At 38.1% G+C, this 25,434-nt stretch overlaps 1 protein-coding gene across 1 annotated transcript in view; it reads right to left on the bottom strand.

Moving 5' to 3' along the window:
• FBN1 (fibrillin 1) overlaps positions 1–25,434 on the bottom strand; it is a 226,274-nt gene that overhangs the window by 57,097 nt on the left and 143,743 nt on the right. Inside the window, exons 20-34 of the mRNA XM_090270572.1 lie at positions 24,955–25,074; positions 24,725–24,862; positions 23,801–23,851; positions 22,036–22,161; positions 19,549–19,776; positions 17,510–17,635; positions 17,268–17,396; positions 16,344–16,469; positions 16,107–16,232; positions 14,800–14,922; positions 13,602–13,727; positions 11,509–11,634; positions 3,163–3,285; positions 2,889–3,011; positions 420–545 (exon numbers count right to left, since the gene is read on the bottom strand). Coding sequence (XP_090126698.1) covers positions 420–545; positions 2,889–3,011; positions 3,163–3,285; positions 11,509–11,634; positions 13,602–13,727; positions 14,800–14,922; positions 16,107–16,232; positions 16,344–16,469; positions 17,268–17,396; positions 17,510–17,635; positions 19,549–19,776; positions 22,036–22,161; positions 23,801–23,851; positions 24,725–24,862; positions 24,955–25,074 — 1,917 coding nt within the window. The remainder of the gene's footprint in view (positions 1–419; positions 546–2,888; positions 3,012–3,162; positions 3,286–11,508; positions 11,635–13,601; positions 13,728–14,799; positions 14,923–16,106; positions 16,233–16,343; positions 16,470–17,267; positions 17,397–17,509; positions 17,636–19,548; positions 19,777–22,035; positions 22,162–23,800; positions 23,852–24,724; positions 24,863–24,954; positions 25,075–25,434) is intronic.

Below are 25,434 nucleotides of genomic sequence, written 5' to 3' on the forward strand. Positions count from 1 at the left end.
CTGCTGTTATTTTAAAGCCTTGATGTCTAGAAACCAAACCATAACAGAGACTTAAAAGTGTTTCCATATCTAAAGAGAATCCTCCAATGGGGCATTATCAGGAGACCAGCACTTTGACTTCTTTCCCCCAGCAATGGAGAGAAGAGTTAACCACACTTGATGATCTTCCCTTCCCTATGACCAACAGGTGTATTCCTGCAGGCTGCCTAGCCAAGGTTGGATGTGCAATTTATGGCCATAGAAGATTGTCTCTGCACAAAGAGAAAGAAATGATCTGGCTGGAAACTTAATCCCTCCACAAACTGAGTTGATGAGATTGAAGATGAAACATACATCAGTTAAAAAATAAAATCAGGAATGTTTAAATAACCTAATCTCATCAGGCCTGCAAGACCACCAGCAGCTTCTCCATCACTTACCTTCACAGGCTTTCCCATCAGCACTGGGCACAAAGCCCATGTCACATTCACAGCGGTATCCTCCTGGGGCGTTTAGGCACTGGCCATTGCCACACAAATTCAGATTCTCTGAGCACTCATCAAGATCTACAGCCAGAAAGAAATACAAGTTACTCTTTCTCAGTTAGGAGTTTTCCCATTCCACAGGTCCAACAATTTTTATAATTATCAGCTTCCTGAGTGCAGTGGTATTTGGTCATACTTTCTACTTGACACATTTAAACTCATTTTTCTCTCTCCCTACTTTTTTAGTTTAAATATAAAAAAATAGATGCTTTATTGACTTTATTTTTAAATTTAATTTATATTTTATTGTTTATGCTATTACAGTTGTCCCTGTTCCCCCCCTTCCCCCAGTCCCCCTCAGGCAATCCCCACACCATTGTTCATATCCATGGATTCTGCATATACATCCTGTGGCTACTCTATTCCCTATGCTGTACTTTACAGCCCCATGACTATACAGTAACTATCAATTTGTACTTCTTATTTCCTTCACCCATTTCATCCATCCCCTGACCCCCTTCCCATCTGGAAACTATCAAAATGTTCTCTGTATCTATGATTCTGTTTCTGTTCTGCTTGATTATTTATTTTGTTTTTTAAAGTCAATTGTTGATAGATATGTATTTACTGCTATTTTATTGTTCATATATTTTATCTTCTTCTTGAAGAAGACCCTTCAACATTTCATGTAATGCTGGTTTGGTAGTAATGAACTCTTTTAGATTTTTCTTGTCTGGGAAGCTCTTTATCAGATGAACCCAAAGAGGCCCACACCAAGAACATCATAATTAAAATGCCAAAAGTTAAAGACAAAGAGAAAATCTTAAAAGAAGCAAGAGAAAAGCTGTTAGTTACATACAAGGGAGCTCCTAAAAGACTGTCAGCTAATTTCTCAAAAGCAGCTTTGTAGGTTAGAAGAGATTGGCAAGAAATATTCAGTGATGTAAAGCAAGGAGGGCCTATCATCAGGATTACTCTATCCAGCAAAGCTATCATTTAGAATTGAAGAACAGATAAAGAGCTTCCTAGACATGTTTTCTTTCTGGAATGCTAGTATTGAATATTCAGTGAACATGGTATTCAAATGCTAAATTATCACTAATGATGTAAAATGAATAAGTTAAATAAATCTTTCAAACTAAGGCTTTTTCAAGCAGACTCATCCACATGAAGACACTTCCATGACAGGAAATAACACACCATGGTTTGTGCCTATTTCTCAAGGTTCAGGTTCTGCTCAAACGGGCAGCAAAAGAACTAGAACAACAAATACAAAGGACACCAAAAATTCCTGTCTGCTTAATCTTATTGATTTCTGTTAATAATCATGGATATTAAATATCAAACATAAGAGCCATACACTCCTAATACATGAAACACTCAATATTTCCTAAAAGGTATTGGGAGGTTTATAATGACAAATCTTCACTGGGTTAGGAAAAACAATTTCAAATATGATAACACTTTCAGTGAGTTAAAAAATCATTCAGGTAAATCACTTACTGGGCCTTAGCCTCTTATGTTTAAATGACTTCTTGAGAGCAAAGTGCTCAGAATAAAGGAATGTTTCTAGTCATGTGAGCAGCTATGCTACCTGACGACCAATGAGAAATGGATGTCAGTATCTTATTTAAAATGAAAGTCCTAACATAAAAAATGTTCTCTGTGTATACATGTACATGTAAGAGCATGTAGCATACAGGGGTGGGCAAAAGTAGGATTCCAGTTGTGAGTACACGGAATAGTTTATTCTCGTTATTTATTTATTTTAAATTATTTGATATTATTAACCTACTTTTGCCCACCTCTGTATTTACACAATTACATTTCTAATTCTATATATTCAAATATATGTAGTTCATGTTAATTCCATGACTATTAAACTAAAAAAAATGTCATCGATATATTGTAAATCTAGAAGTGAATGAATTTCTAGCAAAGCAGATATGAAGTTCTTGCTTATGCCAATGCGGGATGACAATGGTGTTGGCCAGTGGGAGGAAAAGGTATGCTGTTGACATGATCCAGAATACCCAATCCCTTTTCCTTCCTTAGCTTCCTATAGCAAGCTCACTCTCAAATATGGGATGGAAAACAAGTCAACAGTGAGAAATAGGCACAAAAATATAAAGGTTAAGGATTATATAAGGCAGCATGGCTTGTTTTAAATTAATGACATTATATACAGTGAGATATATGTAGTACTAATAACTATATACATATATAATTAACTTCTGCAATCGTCCTAACTGACCTATCTCCAAATTTCCATTCCATAAGGATCTAGTTTCAAATAACTAATCTTTTATGTTAAAGTTGTCCATACCTGACCCAGCCTTCAGAAAAGAATTGAGGTTCTGAAAGCCATGGAACACCTTGCTTCTCCAACTGCTACTTACATAGTTGTTCCCAACACAAACCTACCTGTGCAGGTGAAGCCATCGCCCGTGTACCCTTCCTTACAGAGACAGCGGTAAGAGCCCATGGTATTCTTGCAGTCTGCATGTTGGCTGCACATGTGGGTCCCATTGGAGCATTCATCCAGATCTTAAGAAAACCAATCACATCGTTATGAACAGAAAGTGTGTTATTTAATGCCAATAATATACAAATTAAATTCTTCTTTACAGAATTCACATTTTCATATTTATAATCTCTGAAGTTCGTGAGAAGCACTGTCTGTTATTTTCTGACACACCTGTGCACTTAATGCCATCTCCAATCCACCCAGGGCGGCAGCTACATTTGAAGCTCCCTGCTGTGTTGGTACATACAGCATGTCTGTCGCAGTTGTGTGCTCCAATTTCACATTCATTGATGTCTGAAAAAATAGGCAGTGGTTTAAAAAAAGTTCAGCACAGATGCCATTTTGATCTTTTTAAAAATGTAACAATAGCACGTTAGCAACATCAAAAGTGGACTCACTTTCACATTTCCCACAGTATAATGCAGATTATTTTAGCATCCACATATATACTCTACATATATTGAACAGCTTCAAATTTTAATTTATAAAAAAAAAACAATGCAATGATAATTGCTATTGACTAATTATTTTCCATTATTTTATGTGTCTAGTCACTGCAAAACAAAAGGAACCTTTTTCCAGTTGATGATCTTAAAAAGTGAGTTGCCTAAGTTCAATGGTATTAACACTTATGGTCATGTGTTTCTATAACCAACATTTTTATTAAGTCAACCTTACAGACAAAGGAATACACTGTTGTTGGCATATTAGAAAATCTTTTGCTCAAATTTTATATATTAAGTACATTTTATTCTTAAATGTAAAACACTATTATTTAATTATGCTTTATTTCTTAGGGAAGTTTTACTTTAGGTATTGATAATTTAAGCATTTACAAAGAATTTTCTTTAAGAGAGTGTGTGAACCTTATTTTCTCTAGCTTCTTAAGAGTCCTAGCATGTTGGAGACCCAAGCCTTCTTGCGTAGTTCATGTAAAACTTAAGCCAATGGCGATTTATCTGTAAAAGGACTGCCAGGTAACGGTCACGGTACTAAAAGACTTCACATTCTTGAAAATTCTCCATTCTCTGAAATTTCATGTCCAAATTTAGCCATGATAGGCTGCATAATATAAAAGTGTTATAATAAAGAATATAAAGTGAACTATGTTTTGTTTTCTGTAAAATTTTTATTTATAGTAAGATATATATATTTGGTCCTTGTCTGCATTTCTGGCACAGAACTGTGAAAACCTTTTAATTTCCTAAGTGATGAGGGCCAGGAAGGTGTCTTTTATTATGTGAATGAGATGACTTTTGGACCTTACCTAAGCAGGAGGGCTGGTTGTGAGGAGAACCGTCCATGTGACTAGATGGTTAGAACTTTCAGTCCCACTCCCCTGACCATAGAGCAAGTTATGGGAAGAGGGGCTAGAGGTTGAATCAATTGAAGGCCAATGATTTGATCACTCATACTTAGGTAAGGAAGCATCCACAAAATTCCAAAAGAACAGGATTCGAAGAGCTTCCAGGTTTGTGAACACATGAAGATTCAGCAGGCGTGTGCTCTGTGGGACAGAGTTCCACATCTCTTCCCCATCCATATCTTGCCCTATGCATCTTTTCTACCTGGCTGTTCCTGGGTGATAAACTTTTATAATAAACTCGTAATCTAGTGAGTACAGTAGTTTCCTGAGTTCTGTGAGCTGCTCTCGAAAACTAATCAAACCCAAGGAAGAGGTCATGGTAACCTCTGACTTATAGGATTTAGGGCCAATATGTCAGAAGCACAGGTAACAAACCTAGACTTGGGATTGGCATTTGAAATGGCGACAGTCTTGTGGGACTGAGTGCTTAACTACCTGAAGACAGTATCAGAATTTAGCTGAATTATAAAACACCCAGTTAGTGATCAGAATTAGAATTGGTACCATCATCTTATTTCCTAAAGTTAATCCATTATTAATAAAAGCCAGGAACTTAATTTCATAATAAACTTTTTATTAACTAAGAAAAATAACTCTTAGGTATGGATATTGTGACTCTAAAGGGAAACCAATGAATGTCTAAGATAAACTTAGGTCAAGAAGGATAATTTTGGCATACAAAATATTATAAGAATTTTCAGTGATTGCTTGAATAGTGGCATGAAAAAGAAACTGGACAAGCAACTTACACTTACACTTTTGTTTATTTAAGAAGCCCAATTAAATGATTTGAAAGTGTTTGGAAACCTGCTGCTTACCAAATAGTTCATCTGAAGCTCAGAAATAGTCCTAAAATCTTTGGATTCTTCAAAACTTTTAGAACACAAAGTAAAATAATAACATTTTCCTACAAAAACGTTTTATAATATCACTAATAATCACAAAGTGAAAACATGCCTGAAAGATTGTTCTTACAGTTACAATGTATTGTATGTGTGAGTTTTAATGTAACGTTGGCAGACACATGAACCTACTGAGTTATTCAGGCAGGTCAAGGGAGGCACATACCAGGCAGCTTTAGACTTGTGACTGGGAGCTTTAACCAACTGAATAATTGAACATGGCACATTCCAAGGAAATGAGAGGGCAGGCTGGCCCAGGTATGATAGTGGTAAGCAGGCACAAGAACTCAAGAAAGTAAGCCTGACCTAACGGGCTCCCAAGCAGGGGCCATTGGCTCTTCTCTCTACCTCAGAGAATCACTCCCCTCAGAGCTAATGAAGCAAACCAGCACTTCCGCAGAGTCACTTTCATTTCTCTCCTTTATTTGTCATGATGTAGAAATAATGAGCTTCGATTGCCTAAGTACTGAAGCCTCCAAAAGTTCTAAAAATCAAGGACGTTTCTAAGTGGGAAGAATTTAGAACTCTACTTTCTCAATCTTCAGTTTCTCAGAGGAGGACAGAGGCCCCCAAAGGCATGGGGACTTTCAAGAACCTCAAAATCAGTAATAGGCAGATCCAGGACCACCAGTGCCTAACTCAGCTTCCCTGTCTACTCCTCAGTACTACTTCCCTTAGGCCACAGATGCTTGATTGGGCTGATTTCTTTAGACACATCACAACTTAAGTCCTGCTTCATGGAATTTTCAAAATCTTGGTGAGTTTAACAGACTTGTAGAAGTATTCACTAACCTTTAAATACTAAGTATAATTTTCAGAGATTATCATAGCCTTTCAAGATAGTAATTTTGTAATCTTTTTCTTTCCAGTTTTCTTATGCCCAAAGTTATCCTTATTTTTATATGGATTTTTTTTTACCTCCCGTATTTAGTGTTGCAATTAAGGAAATTACAATTTCTTTTAAAAGGGGAGTCTTCTTCTTTTTCTATCATTAATAGTATGCTAATATAAATGTCTAATTCAAGAAAATATGTGCAATTTCACCACATTTTTTCAAGGTGAAAAAAAATTATACTTGCAAAGACCCTGTATCATGGGCTTTAGGGCACAAGGAGAGAACAACTCAGGAGCCAATACTCAACCCCCCATTTTGTGAATATTTGCAGAAGCTGTTATCCCAAAGCCTTATACTCTCAGTGTATGACAAGTGAATTTGAAAGACTTGGTCATAACATATAAAGGCCTCTCTGAATAAAAAACTTCTGCGTGCGTGTGTTTGCGCATGCACACGCCAACTATTATTCATTTATCGGTTCCATGGCAGACCTGGGCCCAAGACTGCCCTTCATTATAAAAGCAAACAGAAGGGGAAACTGAGCCATAAGGAAAACAAGCAAACAAAAATGCTGCATTCAAACACTTGAGTCGTCAATAAAGTGAAGGAAACATAGCACACGCTTGCCAAGAACATCTCTTTCTGTACAAATGTTCTCTTTCCCCCACAAGTGTGCTCCAGACAGAAAATTCCTTTTTCAGATTAAGAATAAGCACAAGCCAAGAAAAGCAAAGAAATTCAAATTTAGGGCTGACACTGCAACCTCCATCACCCCGCCAAAGCTCCCTCACAGATTCAAAAGTCCCATTTCCATGGCTCTCTTGAAGGGCAGGCGTGAGGTCTGAGCAGACCCCCAGCACAGTTTTGGGCATGTTCCGCTGACCTTTGAATGTGAGCGGTGCTCTGAGCAACCCTGGCCCCCTCTGACAGTCACGCAGGAAGAGGCTGTATCACCCACTCGCACACCCCCATTCCCACCACCTTGGCATCAGTCACGTGGACCCGGCCCCAGCAGAGCTCCTTGATTCGGCGTTGGGGAAGAAGACATTCGAGTGAGTGGAGAAGCCCATCGTGAAGGCTGCTTGAATTTCTTAATTTGGATCCCGAGTTGAGCCAACACCATTTAACTGAACACCCAATGAGTTTTCATAGGCTGACGGCCAGGGGAGGACAATTAGCAGTGATAAGGAGCTGGGAGGAAATAGGTTCCAATTCTCATGGAGTGCTGGTGGTTTTGAAGTCTTTAATTCTCTCTCATGGACTAAGACCCACCAGCAAAGTTTTTCAGGTGAGATGAAGCACACAGTTTGAGAAATGGAACTACCAAGAAATCTACCTGTTTTAACAGAAAGCGACTCTGATTTTAATGGTATATCTTAATGACTGACAGAGTGAGCACACGGTGGGTGGGAGGGTCTTACAAACTAGCTTGTGAAAGCAAGGACCCATCAAGTACGGCACCTAGCAGCAGCCTGGTTTTTCTAATTCCAATTGGTTGTTTAACTACAATTAGGCACAGTAGTCCCTCTCTATATCGCAGTTCATTTATTGTGGCCTCACTGTATCGCAGGATTTAAAAATATATATATATTATATTTAATTATTTATTGTGGATTTTTCGCTATATCGCAGGATTTTGCGGTACTGTATACGTATGTTGTTAAAGTTACGTAGGTTTAAGAGTGTAGAATATGTTTAAGAACATAAGTATATGTTTATAAAAGTGTGGAAAAAGTTAATAAGGGAGTGGGAAAGGTTAATAAGGGACTGGGGACGGTTTATAAATGTGTGGAAAGGGTTTATAAAGCTTTAAAGTATATACAAATACTAAAATAAATGTAAGGTTCCTACTTCATGGATTTTCACCTATCACAAGGGGGTCTAGAACGTAATAACCGCGATAAGTGAGGGAATACTGTAAAATGAGCAGCAGAAGCCTTGCATGTAGGCCACAGAAAAACTGTGACCCAGCTCGCTCCCTTAAGCCAAGGACAGAGAGCTGTGTTCTAGATTTCAAACAAATGTACTTTCTCCCTCCATTAAATTGAACATTCGCCTCAACCCAGGATTTGGATAAAGCTGCAGGAGGAAAAAAAAAGAAACCCTTGACATCTGTGTAGGCTGGGAATGTAAGTCAGTGGGTGGATTCTGAACACTGCTAAAGTGATTGGGGGGAAAAACATGTTTATTTGTTAAAATGGAAACAATCAGTAATGACAAGGGAGCTGAAATATTTAGACCAAGCTGTAGTGGAACGCAGAGGACATTTTTTAGTTCTTGTGAAGCAAAGTTCCTCCCTATGAAATAGCATACATATTTTTATAATGTTTTTATAGGCCATTTTTAAAAATATATAAATTATGTATATTATACATATTATATGTATATAGAAATATATGTAGGATATTTCTTTTGTCTGTCATCAAAACATAGTTCCAGGTCTATTCTTCACTGTTATTTGTTGTGTGGCTTGTTCATCTCCTGAGGCAAGATCCATATCTGTGCTTGGATTAGTTGCCTGGGACATTACAAACACTTGTCTTTAACATGGCTATCACCAAGGTATCCTGATGATATTCTAAGTTGTGAGTGACACTAATTGTAAACTAAAGGCAGGCTAAAAGAGCCCTAGTTACATGGGATTAAAAAACATTTTGGCTCCGATTTTTCAAAACTTGTGTTTAAGTGTACCAGACATGCTGCCAATGCCTGTTTGTGAAGTCGTTTTCAAGCAAGTGTGATGCCCTTAGCTGGTAACAACAGTATTTACAGAGGTCCTCTGTTCCCTCCTTCCCTAACACACCCTCTCCTTCCATACTTCACTGCAGGGTGCTTACCAGAGGGGAGCACTGGTGTGCCTGCAGAGCACCCTGGTGATTTCTTCAAGCTCATGAACAAGTGGAAGAATGAGGAATAAAAGATACCACATGCCATGCTACCAGGATATCAAAGGGGCTATGGAACTGGTCTTCTCCCTACAGTGCTATCTGGACTTCACACAATTAAAAATCATCTTAGACTAGAATTTAAAAGTAGGGGGATGCTGGCCTTTGGGAAAAGATAAGAGTATTTCTTGGACTTTAAATCTATGTTTCTGTTCCCATAATTTCCTGAAAGATTGCTGTTCTTAAAGTAAAACTGGTGTGATCTCTTCTAATAAAGAAGGACACGGCTCTCCTCACCACAGTCTTGGTATCTGTGCAAACGCAATTAAAACCAGCCTTCTAAAGCAAGCCTAAGAGAAAGAGTAAGATTTTCTTTCTTTAAACTGATTTCAAGAGTGTGTCAGTAAATAGTAGTATAAATTTTTGCTAGACTAGAAGTTATGTCTTCAATTAAATGGCTTCTAGACACTGTGTCTGTGTCTCATTTTATAACAGCAACAGTAGCTACTATTTATTGACAGAGCTACTAAATGTCAAGCACTGTGCCAAGGGCATTATATACATTATATCTCATTTACCTAAAATGAAATTAATGTCACATGAAAATTTAGGCTTTCTTCATGGTAAACGGCCTAAAATAATTGGCCTCTGCACATGCCTCTGTTAGCTGGAATTTGGAGCATAAAATTATAGATTCTGTTTTCTTATAGCTGAAGACCATCCCATTAGATTAACTTCTCCCTTCTTAAACATCACCATTCTCTGGGGTGAATTTTGGTGAGTTTAACTGAGCCAAACGTTGCTGGTAATAGCCTCTATTAACTAAAATGCAATATGGAACTGTCCTACCTTTCCCTTCATTCCTGCCAGACCACTGCCCCTAATTCCAAGTCTATATTTAGACTGGGAGCTAAAAATAAAGTTTGAACCATAGATATAGTGGGCTAAGCCTAATTTGTAACCCAGAGACCATATGAGGAGTCGAGATTTTAAACACTTTCCCATTAGAATGGACCCCTAGCCATGCTTCATATCAAGAGTAACATAGTGAGAATGAAAAAATTCTAGCTTCATGCTTATTTTTATAATTTGACTAGAACCTGTCAGTTTTGAACCCACAGTAATCTTATTGGTGGTACACTGTATATGTATAACTTTGAAACTTAGTATTATTAGATGGTTTAAAATGATAATGTATTTGGGGGTTTTCTTGAAAAATGTTGATAGAATTTAGAAAAGGATCTGTACAATTACCACACTGCCAATCTGCAAACATTTTATTGTTCATTTTAAGTTATGGGGACTTGATAAATTGGTTTTTGGAATTAAAGTCTGTTATTTGTATGGAAATTATGCAGTTACCTAATTCAAGCTCACCACGATCTCTATTATGTTTTAAATTATGTTGTATGCCATATTACTGTATGTAATTAGAGTAAAATTTTACTTATTATTCCATATACTTAACATCATTGCCTCAAGTTTGAAAATACCAACTAAACATTTGAAAACAATATCACTCACACAGAATGACTTCTTCTATTTGACATTTAATAGTTAATCTAGAAATATTGTAAAAAGAATCTTTATTGGTATTATTAGTGCTATTGATATTAGACAAGCAAAATTACAAATGGTTTAATTATCATTACATAAGACTTGTTAAATCCCAGGAATAAAGACTTATTTGGGATAATGCAACTTAATACATCAAAAGCCTACTAATTTAAGGAACTAGAAGACTGATGAGAATGATGAAATATATGAATTGCACAACAGGATGGGCTTCTTTTAAAAGGTATAAGACTGTAAGTAAAGTGTTGGCAATGGAGGTTACTGGGAAAGGCTTGCTATAATACAGTCTCGTGCCACTTAATGACAGGATAGGTTCTGAAAAATGCATAGGTAGGTGATTTTGCCATTGTGCGAACACCACAGTGAGCTTCTGGAGACCTGGATGGTCTGTCTAGCCTACTACTGGAATTGTATGTGCTGTACTTTCATATCATTGGCAGTGCAGTAGGTTTGTTCACACCAGCATCAGCACAAACACACTGAGCTATGACAGTACCACAGTGAAAACATTACTTAGTGACAGGATTTTTTCAGCTCTATTATACTATTATGGGACCGCTGTTGGATATGTGGTCTGTTGATCTAAACATTATGTGGTGCATGACCATAAAGGGGTATAAATGTGAATGTTTGATAATTAGAATGTTAACTACTTTGTTTGATACAAAATATGATCTTAACCTCATAAAAATGTGATACTTATAGTATTAGAGTGGTAATTTATCCAATATGCCTTGCTTGTTTCACGGGTAAAAGAAAAACACTCTGTTTCAATCCAATCTAAAGTATGACAAATTTCAAAGAAGTGCGGGCTAAGTTAATGAAAAATGTTATACAGCATGCTTAATAATGTAATTAAAAGGTCAACAGCTCTAAAATTTATATTAATCTATAATTATGGTAGCAGTCTCTTAATCACTTAATGTCTTATTGCCCATTTAAAAAAAAACATACCTGTACAGCCAGTTTTTCCTTTTTTGCCTGAATATCCCATATCACAGTGGCAGATAAATGAGCCTTTAGTGTTTTCACAGGTTCCACTTAGACAGATATTTGGATTCAGGTCACATTCATTAACATCTGTAAGACATAGATATCATTAACACATATAACCATTTGTTGGCTATCAGTGAATACTTTTTCCCCGAGATAACACAACTGTGCTAAATAAATCAGAAAGGGTAAAATACTTTCACTCAAAAAGAAACTGTACCATTTGTGGAGCTAAATTCACAAGTGCTTTCTACACTGCAGGCTAACCATGCACATTGGCATCTTATCTGGGCCGTAAGCAGGAGGTCAAGTAATCAAATAAACTGACTGACTTCAGGCTAAATATAGACCCTGTTTATGTGCAGTCTAGAAAATTTTTTAAAACAGCATATTATACTGCAAGATGAAACTTTTAATTCAATTTGCATGATGCCAACAGTTTAGCTTCCGTATTTTAAAAGAAAGGATAAACTACTAATCTTAGTGTAGGTAGTTACAAACTTCACTTCTTTTCCAAATTAAAAGTATATATATTTTTATGATATTCACTTCAATTTCTGGGACTTCACATGTATTCAGTAAGAGTATTCCTAAGATATAAATGTGATACAGTTTAAATAATTTCAATTTTAAATCCTTGCCTCTGGCCAAGATGGAGTAATAGGCACAGAATTTGCCTTCCCACCTGAAGCAACAACTAAAGGACAATATAGGCAACAAGAGACAGTGGTCATGACAGAAAAAGCAAACTAGATGAGTTGCATGAAGCCCCAGATGACTACGCAGGGAGAGTTTTAAGGACATGGCATGGGGAAGAGGTGACAGATGAAACCAGGTAGTGTTTCTGGGTTGACGAGATAAAGCTGAAAGGCCCAGGTCCCTGGAGTTCCCAGGGCAGAGTAAAGGACAGATGGGAGCTGCACAGGGGAAAAACTCCAGATATCTGCAAAAGGTCCCAGACAAGTATTCAGATGAGTAATGATCAGTGGATGCCTGTAAGGAAACTACTCAAAACTGGGAAGTACAGCCACCAGTATTTGAGGGAACAATCATCAGAGTTCACAGAAGGCACAGAATTGTCAGTCTGGAAAATCCCAAAATCCATAGAGGTTTGAGTAGAGTGTCCAGAAGGGTCTTGCTTCATGAATGGAGCAAAATCAGCCCAGGACTAACTGCTGCTTAAAAGCATAAAAGTAGGACTCTGAAAGGATCAATCTGTTTCCGAATAACTTAACTGGGTTACAAAATAAAGTTCAAGAATATTTCTAGGAATCCAAAAATATCTAGCACCTAGTAACTCAAAATTTATACTGCCTGGCATCCAATAAAAAATTACCAGGCATTCCATGAAGCAGGAAAATATGACCCACAATGAAGAGTAAAGCCAGTTTACTGAAATGACTCAGAATTGACACAGATGACAGAATTAGTAGAGCAGGACATTAAAATGGCTATTATAACTATATTCCATATGTTCAAAAAGCTAGAGGAATGACTGGACATATTAAATAGAGACCTAAATCAAAAGTATATAAAAAAGGACCTAAATCAAACACTTAGAGATGAAAATTATAAAGTCTGAGATAAAAAGTATACTGAATGGGATTTAAAGTAGATTAGATATTGCAGAAAAAATGTTTAGCAAATTTGAATACATAGCAATAGAAACTCAAACAAATACAATTAATTCTAGAGTTTATTGCATTTTGTCAGAAATAAATTTTATTTGCCTTCAGTTAAGTATTTTAAAAGCCTAAGCTCTAATTATAGCAGAAGGAGAGCTAAGTGGACAGAAATAATGCATGGACAAAATAAACTCTATCTGGAGTTGACCAATGGTAGCTCAGTCGATACAACATATCTGACAAGAGCATCATGTCACAGTCACAAGAAAGTTGCTCTTTGAAATGCTAGTTTTGGAATATTAGTATTATATCTCTAAGTATCCTCACTATTCACATAGAATCTATCTGCTAACCAAAGTAAGCTTTATGTAATTTAACAGTACTTGTGAATAACCAGAGAAAAAGCAAAATTCTGTTTTCTTTGCTTACCTACACAAGTCTTCATGTCTTCAGATGCCATGAATCCATCATAACACAAGCATCTGTACTCTCCAGGTATGTTGGTACACTGACCACCATCACAGATATTGGGGTTATCTTCACACTCATCAATGTCTGCAGAGAATGGAACCAACAATGGCATGCTTTTGATATTGGTTTGATTAATTCAGTGATCAAAAAGTTAACTCATCCAAGTCAAATGAACTCAGCCTACTGGCATAAGATAATTAGTTCTCAAATCCAAATAAAGCTTTACATAAAATATCCCACCAGTTTTTCTCAGGTGAAAGAGGAGAGGACCATTTTCAAGATTCACAACATACTGTTCAAGATCAAGAGTCATATCCACTTTAAAGTCCATCATTTAATCAGTAATTTTACCTCTGCTATAAATTTATCATTCAAAAACAATCATGAATCTTATATTTCTCATCAAATTTAAATGCCTAAGTTCTATTATCTTCTGTTTTATTGATATTTTAAAATGAAAACCGGTTAATAAGCATATCTACTTATATGCATTTTTAGTAAAAATATTTATTTTCAGCATTTAATTTTTATAGCCAAATTTACATTTAGAATGTTTAAAGGAGATTTTTCTAGGTTAAGTTCTCCTCTTAACCCAAGCCAAAATCAATACCTATATTACCTACCTCATTTTTTATCCCTAGCTGCTTATATGGCTCTCTAGCCCAGAGTGATACAACAGGAAGTGTAAGTTAGACCAGCAGTTCTCAAATCCCTTGGAGGGCTGATGAGAACATATTACTGTGTTCAGTCCCCACGAGTTTCTCATTCAGTAGGTCTGTGGTGGGGCCCAAGGTTTTTTATTTCTAACACGTTCTCAGGCGAGGCTGAGGCTGTTGGTCCAGGCGACACACCCTGAAGAGCAGCGAAGTGAGCCAAGGGGTCAGCTTCTTCCAAATGCTAATCAATGGCGAAACGATTTCATGCTCTCCTTACTGAGCATGTACCAGGTAACAGATTGAGTGCTACACAAACTCTTCCACATAGGCAATCTAAACCCATTTTATAGATGAGAACTCTATCAAGAACTCACAGTTAAAATATGTGAAAAAACAAAGATTTGGACTCAGAACTACTTAACTCCAAAGCCCAGGCCCTAAACCACTCTACATAGGGACCCGTTACTGAGAGATTTCACAGGAGGCTAAAACCTACTTACCAGTACATGACCTCTGGTCAGGCATTAGTGCAAATCCTGGCTGACAGCTACATTCATAGCTACCTTCAGAGTTTGTACAGAAGGTCTCACAACCACCGTTCATTATGCTGCATTCATCAATGTCTAAGAAAAAGAAAAATAATATTACCTTATATTACCTTACTCTGTGTTTATGATTATGGCAGGTGTTTATAGTTCCCAGGTATGGATCAAGTAAAGAAAGAAAAAAGAAGAGCATCTGGGGCAACTGGAATGCACTACATTGTTTGATTCCTTCAAAAAATGTGAACTACACACCTACTATGTGCTAGAGATGTGAATCTAATGGTGAATGAGATAGACAAAGACCTGCCTTCATAATGGTTAACTGCAGCTGGAGAGTTAGGCGAACAATTAGGTGCACAGTACATAGTGCGCCACAGGAGAAATGCTCGGTTCTTTGAGAACATGCATGACAATGGCCATGTAGGTGAAATTCTCTGGGTCACAGATTCAGTTATAAACTTGACATTCAACTTCATTGGCTGAAGTTCTAAACCTTTTCAAGAACCTGAGTTAGAGTTCTGAGTTGTCCTGGGCCATGTTTCAGGAGAATCTGGGCTGATTTATGACTCTGGGTAGAAACCATGTGAGACTTGGCAGTTCCACATGATGTACACCCCAAACCAGGCAAAAACTGGCAGTTTCTACAAAGTTTCACTTTGACTTCGGGCACAGTAAAGCCACAGGGTTTTCTGTGCCACTCTTTCCAGCATGACTAAACCTACAGAGGGCCAGCTACAAAGTAAAAGGCTTGTCCCACAAAACCCCATCTTTAAGGAGTGCCAGACCTGGCCTCTATTTCAATGTAAGATATCATGGTCTTCTTTCCAATAATTATTCTTCGAAATCTTTTAACTGATCTAAACCACCTAAGGGCAGAGAATGTACCCTATGCTTTTTGTCTTTCGCACAGACCTAGCTGTGCTTCATTTATTTCAGGTGGTTAGTAATCACTTGCCTGGTTATGCATGTGCATAAATAAGTATGTGTTACCATCTGCTATTAAAGCAACATGGGCCAGATCATACTTGTTAAAGCTAAAACATTCTATACTGTCTCTCTCATTTACCTGTTCTTTAAACATGCAAGGGAGGTGAGATCCAAAGATCATGAGCCACTATGAAAAGAATTTTGCTTATAGGGAAACAAGAAAGATTAAGTAAAAATAACTAGGGATGGAAACAGCACTCAGAGAACATAGTTTGAGTGCTTTAGCAAGAGACTTATAAAATAAAATAAAAAACCATGTTCAGTATGGAACTTACCAACACAAAACAGCCTGTCAGGGGTTGAATGATAACCAGGGTTGCAGGCACACTGGTATTTCCCTATGAGGTTCACACATCGGCCATTGGGACAGAGGTTCGCACTCAGTTCACATTCGTTGATATCTGTGTAGAAAATAAGAATAGCAAACATCCAGCTGTCAGCTTCTGACTCTGGCAGAGACGTGGGTTGAATGACTGACCACAAGCATGTGGTCTGAAAGTCTTCCTCCTTACCTACACATGCTGAGATGTTGGGGAACAGCTGATGACCAGGAGGACATTCACAGCGGTAACTTCCCTCGGTGTTCAGGCAAACGCCTCCTCGACACAGGAGGGGATTTCTCTGACACTCATCAATGTCTGCAAAATGGAAGTGACCCATGTTGAAGATGGTGGTGTCCTGCCCAGGTCCCCACAACCAGGCCAGTGCACTCATCACCCGGTTTCTGGGAGTCCTGGCTGCTAATGACTCACAGGCTCCCTTCCTGAAGAACTGCTGTCTGTTTCATTCAGAAGTACCTGGGAGATGAGAGATTATATTTCCCTCCCATGCTGGGGGCCGCCCATGACAATACTGGATTGAACTGATGTGGAAATAGAAATCTTGGCCGTCTTGTCTCCAGGTGGGATGATTCTCTGATACCATTCACACTCCCGAGTCACCTGTGGATCCAGTTAAGGCTAAAATGCAGCTGAACTCAGCTTCTCTTATTCTCCTTCCCTAACCTGCTTCTCTCACTTCGTTACAGGTTCCTCCTGAGAGCACTCCCTTAAAATAATCTCCATCTCAGAGACCCTAATCTAATGCAACCAACTTAATTAATCTCCTTTTTTAGAAATGTTGGATAGAGACCCTATAATGCAACCCTAACTATAGCTTAATGTTTGACTTGTTCTCTCTTCCCTGGGGTGTCTATTTTATGTTTGACACTCACTTTTCAGGGACCCATAACCAGTGTCCAGGGCCACCCACCACCCCACAGCAAGAATTCCCTCACCTGTTCCACATGTCAGCCTCCCTCTGCCAGACTGATCACTGACTCACTGGTGAGATCAATACACTGGGGGAGCGGGAAGAAGCGAGGACACGGGCTATGAGTCCTCAAAGCTTCTCGGAGTCCTTTTTCTCCCATGACGATCACACGGGCACACACTTACCCATGCAGTTCTTCATCATCATGAATCCACTTTCATAGCCTTCGTCACACTTGCATTCAAAGTCCCCTGGGGTGTTCACGCAGTGGCCGTGGCCACAGAGGTCAGGCGATATGCGGCATTCATCAATGTCTGCACAAAAGCAGCAAGTGGCGGCAAGTGAGCATCAGGAGAGCCTTTATTCTTGTGGAATAAAGACAAAGCTTTCTAAAGGGTGTCCCTCCAAGGCGAGCCCCTTCACTGACCTGTGCAGTTTCTCTCTTCAGAGTCAAGAGCAAAGCCACTGTCGCACCTGCACTTAAAACTGCCGATGGTGTTTCTGCACTTGCCATGGGTGCAGAGGCTGGGAATCATCTTGCATTCATTGATATCTTCAAGAAAAATAAAATTTGTGAAAAGTTTGTGAGAAACCGACTAAGTCTCAGCACCCACCATTTTAAGCCCAGGAAGTTGGAGGGTCTTGATATAAGGTCTTGGCATTGTTCATTTTAAAGAACATGTGACGATCCAGGAGAAATATGAGTGTGGAAACATTTCTAGTCTTTTAAACTTCTATTTTAGAAAGCACTATCAGAGAAGTAACAAGTGTGTTTATTTAGACTTCTAGAATCCAGCACGCTGTCTGATACATACTGAACATTTAACTGTTTGCTGAATGAATAGTCTAAACTACTAGCGTCTATACATAAAGCACATAGAAAATGATTAGAATATATTGCCCCCCAGCAACCAACTGAGTGTGTAGAGCAGTGATTTTCAACCTTTTTCAGCTCATGGAAGACTTAAGTAATTACTAAAATTCTGTAGCACACCAAAAAATGTACTTTTTGCCGATCTGACAAAAATTAGGCATAATTTTGATTCATTCACACTGGGCAACTATTGTTGTATTGGCTGTTGTCATTTCTTAATTTGACAGTCTAAGGGAAAAGAGGTCAGTGTCCCTGACTAAACAGTTAGGTACTGCATGTTTTATAAATTCTTGCAGCACACACCAGTGTGCCTCTTGCAGCACTGGTTGAAAATCACTGTTGTAGAGAAATGAGATATATATTTATGCTTTTTGATGCTTTTTCGGATACACTTAACATACAAGAGTTTCAAATAGTATACAGCCTTAAAGGTTCATTAATATAATTAAAAAACGTTTTTGTTTTTTTTTACTAGGAGACAACATCTATAACATGTAATCTGAGTTTCCCCTTTTAGGAATCTTTCCAAAGCAAGACCTAAAGCTTAAGAAATACAAGTTCATTCCTACAATGTGTCATGAGAGACAGAACTGGCAGATTAAATCTCAAGAACATCAGGTCCTTCTGTGGCAATGAATTTCCACAGCCTTTGGAAGCAAATCACTAAAGTTCCTTCGAATTAACTTAACAGACACTTAAGAGGGCCATCTAGAAACTGTCTCTCTAGACACAACAATTTTAAACCCCAGTGTTTCTTGCACCAAATGCTCAGTAGAAAAAAAAGTCTACAAGTTTTTCTATAAGGATAGTTAAGTGATATTTACATACTCATTTCCCACTTGATTCAGTTATGAAGTATAATAACTAGGACCAGACACAACAGGCAACCAACAGAACACTATACTGGGAACATAAGCTGAGCCTCCCTGAATAATCAGAATTCTGAGTAACCAATTATGATTTTTCTTATGCTGAAGTAAACAAGTTCTGTTTCATTGTGCATAAAACCTTACATTCATTTTGAAATTAGTTTAAGTCAGTGACTTTTTATTTTTTTGCATGGATTTTAGATTATAGCATAAGAAAAACTGAAATAATGTTTGAAATATGTCACTGGAGTGTGTCTGTCACAGGATTGAATTTCGCTGTATCTGGACAGAAAGGACCTGGCACTGAGTTTCACATGCCACTCCCCCACCATTTTCTATACTGTGGACTATAGTGACTTGGATGCTCAAAACAGTGGGTAAAAGGTCATATAATATGGCTTTAGCAGATGGCATAAAACTTTTCCATTTCCTTTCATTTATGTTTGGCTTAGAGTGGCATTAAAATCTACTTTAACACTTAATAATGGCTAGATGGGAGAGGCAAGCAACCTCAGGAAATCCTGAGATGTAGAAAAAGAAAGTTCATTAGCAAGTGAATGCTTCATCACAGAGAATTCAGAAAGCAAAGAATGTATGCTGAGATGATGGCGGGATGAGCACACTGGTGATACTCGTTGTAATTCAATTAGTACAACTCTGGGCTCATGGAAATGCATCCGTCAGTCTAAGAAGAAGAGCCATCAACCACTGAAACCATTGTACCTTTGAAGAAAGGTTTTCCGCTTGTAATTTCCTTTGTGGCATATCCAGGTCCTCTGGGACAGAGCTCGTCATACTCTGGTGTGTTCCTCATAGGACACTCTTCACATTCCTCGGTGCCCCAGGCCGCCCCCACAGAGCAGCAGCAGGCGTCCATGCGGTGGCGGCCAGCAATGGGCAGAGCGCACTCCTCGTCTTCGTACCTCAGGAAGCAGGTTTCCACGCGGTTATCTGCCAGAGAACAGAGGAAGGCTGAAGAGAGCAACTCTAGGTTCACTACCCTAAACTTCCAGTGTTGTGTTAGGCAAAGTACAATACACTCAATAATTTGCTATATACTTAGTGACTAGAATTATTTTGTCCTCCAAAGAAACTCAGGCTTTGTGATGGGTACCCTCCCTAATACTCTTCTAGTGGAACACTCATCTTTCTTTGAGCCTACTATTTGTACAGTTTCCTTTTGACATTAGGCATTTTCTGATCATTCTACATAAGGAGCAGTATTCTGAAAAAAACCTGCTTTGGGGAGATGTTTTCATAGACTTGCCTGCTACCAATGCATGCCTGCCATAATGTCTTGACACCTCATCTGTAATTAAAAACAAACTACTAGTACAGAACATGTGAACTAGCTCCAGCCCCTCTTCCTCAGATCTATGTTATTTTGGAAAGGAATACCCCACTTGAGATTAAAGAGGAAAAGTCTTAATTACTTCTTTCACTTCAACATGTGTATATGCATACCTTCTTCTGGATACACATGGGGTACATCTAGTTCCAACCCGAAATTCATGGGATTATGAAGAAGGGTAGAAAAATAGCATACCAAAGGTCAGAAAACCTAGAATTTGGTCCTATTTTGTGACTAAGAAGTCTGCTTGTCTTAGACAATTATTAACCCTGAGCCTGAATTTCCACATCTGTAAAATGATGTTCTACCCATCTCTCAGGGGGTTACTATGAAGCTCAAATGAGATTATGCATCTGAAAATGGTAAAGTGTAATTAAAACATAAGGCATGATATTCCCTCTCTTTCTCCTTCATGAGGTGGTTTATTAACCATTCACCTAAGTGCCTGAGCTTCCTTTAATGTTAGGAAGCTTCTGAAGCCTTCTGGGCAACTTCACATGAGAGCTGCCTTTATTAAGATGGATATTTTAAAAATTATTTATAAATCAAACATTAAAGCATATTTTAGCTAAAGAACGTGAAAGAAGGTTCTCATTATATGTTGACTACTCTTAAACAAAGAAGCAAAGTCTCAGAATGGCATTAACAGACATCCATAGTTACACAAAGACTCTAGCCTTTGAATTCCAACTTTTCTCTTTCATATTGCTTACATTATAAACCAAAAAGTTCTCTATTTAAAGGTTTGTTTATTCTAATTTGTAAATGATCCAAATCCCTTAGCTGCATACCACCCTCTAACCACTTACAGTCATCCTTCGCTAAGAATGCTCTTTAGAGTAATAAGATTTCAGATACACAATGTGGCTGAGCATCATTTCCATAGTCATAGACTCAGAAACCAGTGACCCAAGAGGCATACTCCTAGCAGTCAGAAGCCATAGTATTAATATCAGAATAAGTCTGCCAGCCCTGGCTGGCGTGGATCAGTGGTTTGTGCGCCGGCCTGCGAACCAGAGGTTTGCTGGTTCCATTCCCAGTCAGGGAACGTGCCTGGATTGCAGGCCAGGTCCCGAGTTGAGGGCATGCGAGAGGCAACCACACATTAGTAGTTCTCTCCCACTCTTTCTCCCTCCTTTCTCCTGTCTCTAAAAATAAATAAATAAAATATTTAAAAAAATAAAAAGAGAATAAGTCTGCCAGATCCCACAAGAATCATGATGGGATCTCAAACCTAATGCCACTACAAATCTATTAGGGAAGCTTTCTAAGAACTCAGGGTTCTGTGCTTAGTCTCTTCCACACCATTGCCACTTGGGCTCTAGCTGTTGGCTTGGAGAATCCCACCATGACTGAAAGTGACAGCACCCCGGGCTCCCTCAGATTCACTATTCAGGACTGCGGCACTCTTCATTCCTGATACCTGCAAGAGTTTTCTGCAAAGACCTGTCCTTCTGCCCAACAGTAGGACATGCCTAGCAGGTATGGCTTATAGTTTTCAACTGAAATTGTTCTCTCTACCATTCACTTCACATCCTATAGCCCATGACATATGGGGGGTGGATTTAAGAGCTCTGGGTTAATAACTATGGTGGTAGTGATTTAAGGAACAGTTACATATCACAGACTAACATTTCTCTTCACTAACATGTTCTCTGCTCTTTATACAAAGAATAAAGAAAGAGCTTAAATCAGGAAGGCTCTTTTTCCAGGAAACCAGCATGGATTCTAATGGAAATACTGAATTTGGGATGTATATGTCTGTACTTGGAACTACATATTCAGTTCTATCTTGTCAACTGAAGTTTTAATAATCTTTAGGAAATGATCATTAGAAAAGTAATGAGCTCAGTATTTACCCAGGCAGATCCTCCCTGTGACATCCAAAGTCATTCCACTGGGACACTGACACGTAAATGACCCCTGAGAGTTAACACATACGCCATTTTTGCATACTCCTGGGAACACTTCACATTCATTTATATCTATGAAAGGAAAAACAGCATGAATTAATATAGCTCTGTAAAATCATTCTACTTTATTCCATTCAGAGTCATAATTATTCTCATAACAGAAAAGGCCATTTGAACTTGATAAAGTCACAAAATTAGTTTGCCTCCAAATAGTTTAGGTAGCATTTCCAGGCTGTCTGAATAGCAACGAACAGAGCTCACCTGCTACCAAAGCTATAAGAGTTTCTCCATTGGTCTCAGCGAGTAATTTTTGAGTTGAAGAGACAGGAAGCTGGTGCAACTTCTTGGGGACAGTTCTGGATACTGTGGCTATCCAGGTAAGGATCCCAGGAGCCACAGAATTAGTTTTATGAGACCAGATGTTTGGAAGTAAGTAGAGAAAGAGAAACTTGGCCTTTTCAAACTAGCAAAGAAGAAGGAGCTTGAACCTGAGCATACAAAAAAATCCTACTGAGGAATATGAGGGGTCAGCAAAAAGATTCTCTTTCGAGAAGTGCCCAGAAGTATATTACTAGTTCTAACTCAGCCATGGTCTTAGAGTTTTCTGCTGAAACGTTGGTGGTCCCAGTTTGAGTTGGGTAGAGTCAAAAGATGCTCATGTTCATCCACTTATCATCCCCTCAATCTCTCTCAAATGCACTGGTCCATCCCAGTTTGCTTAATGCAGAGCAGTATGTTCTCTGCACTTAACTTGGAAAAATATTCACCACCAAATTAATCCAAAGAAAGGCACTTACTTGCCAATGTCAAAAAAGTGGAGCATTAGTTAGGAAATTCACACACACTGCATCTCTATTTAGAATAAAAAACTTCCCAAACCAGGGACGTTGGGGGAAAAATGTTCTACATCTTTCCTTGTAAGAGAGATAAATGGAAAGGGGAAAACTTACCTTTTTGGTTTTTTGGGTTTTTTGTTTTTTTGGTCTTTTTTTGATCTAGCCACTTGTATACCAAAATGTGCTGCTGAGGTCAGATAACTTATTAACAATGGGTCTGGACCAAAGAAAGGCCAAAGAATTCAGTCATAGTTTGGAAAGCAAGACCCTGGGTGGGGGTTATAGTGTTCCTCTTTATTTTAGCAGGAAAAAAAAAACTTCATTTCATCCCACATATGGGACTAATTGCTGTTTTTAAAATTTTTCAGCTGCTGTGTCATGTCAGGTTGTGTTAGTCACCCTGACCTACGTCTATGTGGGACTCCATGAGAAAGAATCACAGCAAACTGAAGATATCCACGTAGACATTCAAAAATAATACAGCAGTGTGTCCTTCTAAATCACCCATGACTATGAAAAAAACAAACAAACAGAAAACAGGACAAACCAAGAAAATGCAAATTTTACTGCCTCATTTAAAAACTCCTATTTTATCTTCCTGATATATAGCATTTGGAAAGTTCAGTCAATTCAAACCATGGTCAGCCTAAAACATTTTCAGCCACCCTGTAGTCTGGCCATAGCAGTTTGAAACTGGCAATAGCATATATATGCTTGTGAAATCAACATCTGTTATGTTCTGCAGTTCTCATTATTTTTTTTCTCGTCTGCATATTTCTTACTGTGAAGTTACATGACATCTTTATCCAGTCCAAAATAACACAAGCATTCTTCAAGCACACAGAAATTGATGGTTTATAAATAATCATAAATACCTTCACACTGTGTTCCTTTAATTCTTGAATAGCCTTTTCCACATATGGGATCTGTAAAAACAAAACAAAACAAACAAACAAAAAACAAATTTGAGATAACAATAACCAGACTTTGTAATTATGACCTAGTATAAGAAACATGAAAGAGGACCTGGAACATGAATTAGATTTTGTTGCTATGAATAAGTCTGAGATAACAAAGTGTTTCTGAGGTTGCATAAGTGCAAAAGAAAAATAATGAAATGTCTCCTTAAGTAAAGCTCAATTTCTCTGAGATATTCAAAACTACCCAAAGGTACCCTAAAGATCATGCTAAGTTGATGACTAAAAAGGAAATTAACTAGATATCTCTCTTGCTATTAGCCCTAAAATAGGAATCACACTACAGGATTACGGGAACATGGATATGGAAAACAAAGTGTAGAACTTCAAGATCCCATGCCCTGCAGCATTCACAGTATACAAATTCACACATTTATATGCCCAAACATCAAATCAACAAAATCATCAGCAAGGCTGTCAAACCTCAACTTTGCAACAGATTTAGACGTCTCGTCATGAATACCATTTTCTTTACATTAATTAATTTTTTTATAAGAAAATTTGCACCTATAAAAAGCTAAGGACCCCTAATCAGGAGGTTCTGCAGAGAACCAGTAGGAATTGCTGATTCAGGAAAGCAACACCAGCTAACCATATTACAATGTGGTGATAGAAAACAACAAATTGCCAAATTACCTAGAATTATTGTCTTTGATACTACTCTTGGTTTCATATACAGTAATATGTTTCATTGAGGTCATCAGAATTAAATCTTCTAACATCCCCCATGTGAACCCAAATGTACAAAGTACTAGGCTTCCCCTTTCTAAGAAAAATGAGCAGCAGGATGGGCAGAGGAGCCACAGTGCTTGATTCTCTTACCAACTTGGCACAGGGTACAGGGGCTCCCCCAGGCGGCACCAAGCGAGGAACAGCACTGGGACTTTAAGGTGGCTCCATTGATGTTGATCTCACAACGCCCATTGATGACGGTCTGCCAGCAAGTGCCCTTGATGGTTTCTGTCGGGGGGTCAGGGAGGATAACATTTAACAGATACCGAAATACAGCAACACAACTGACACAGGAAAATTATTCTGAGAAAGATAAATACCTATGCAGATGGTTTTTGTTGGATCCAAAGTACTTTCAGAAGAACACTCGCAAATAAAAGAGCCTTGGCTGTTCTTGCAGACTCCATTAATGCAAGGACTTGATTCACATTCGTCGATGTCTGAAACAAAACAGGTCAACATTACTGCTAAAAACTAGTCTTGGGCATGAATGAATATTTAAACTTTGGCCTCGACTGCTATCACATATTCTTCATTAGATAATAAATCTGGCCTACAAAGATTTTTTTCTAGACTAGATGGAATGCCAAGATGATAATTAAGCACATCTCTATAGTGCAGAATCTGGTATATGGATGAATCTTTTTATTCATAAAATCTGGAGTAAATATAAGTGTGATTTTGGAATACTTAACTCAAAGAGCATATATGCAATGTTTTCTCTGGCTATTAAATGATAGCTAATAGAATACCAATTTCGGGCAAATGCAAAATGAATGCTTTTAAATGGCACTTAAATT

Source organism: Furipterus horrens, unplaced genomic scaffold, assembly GCF_987537825.1.
Source record: "Furipterus horrens unplaced genomic scaffold, mFurHor1.1.pri manual_scaffold_3, whole genome shotgun sequence".
Lineage (NCBI taxonomy): Eukaryota > Metazoa > Chordata > Mammalia > Chiroptera > Furipteridae > Furipterus > Furipterus horrens.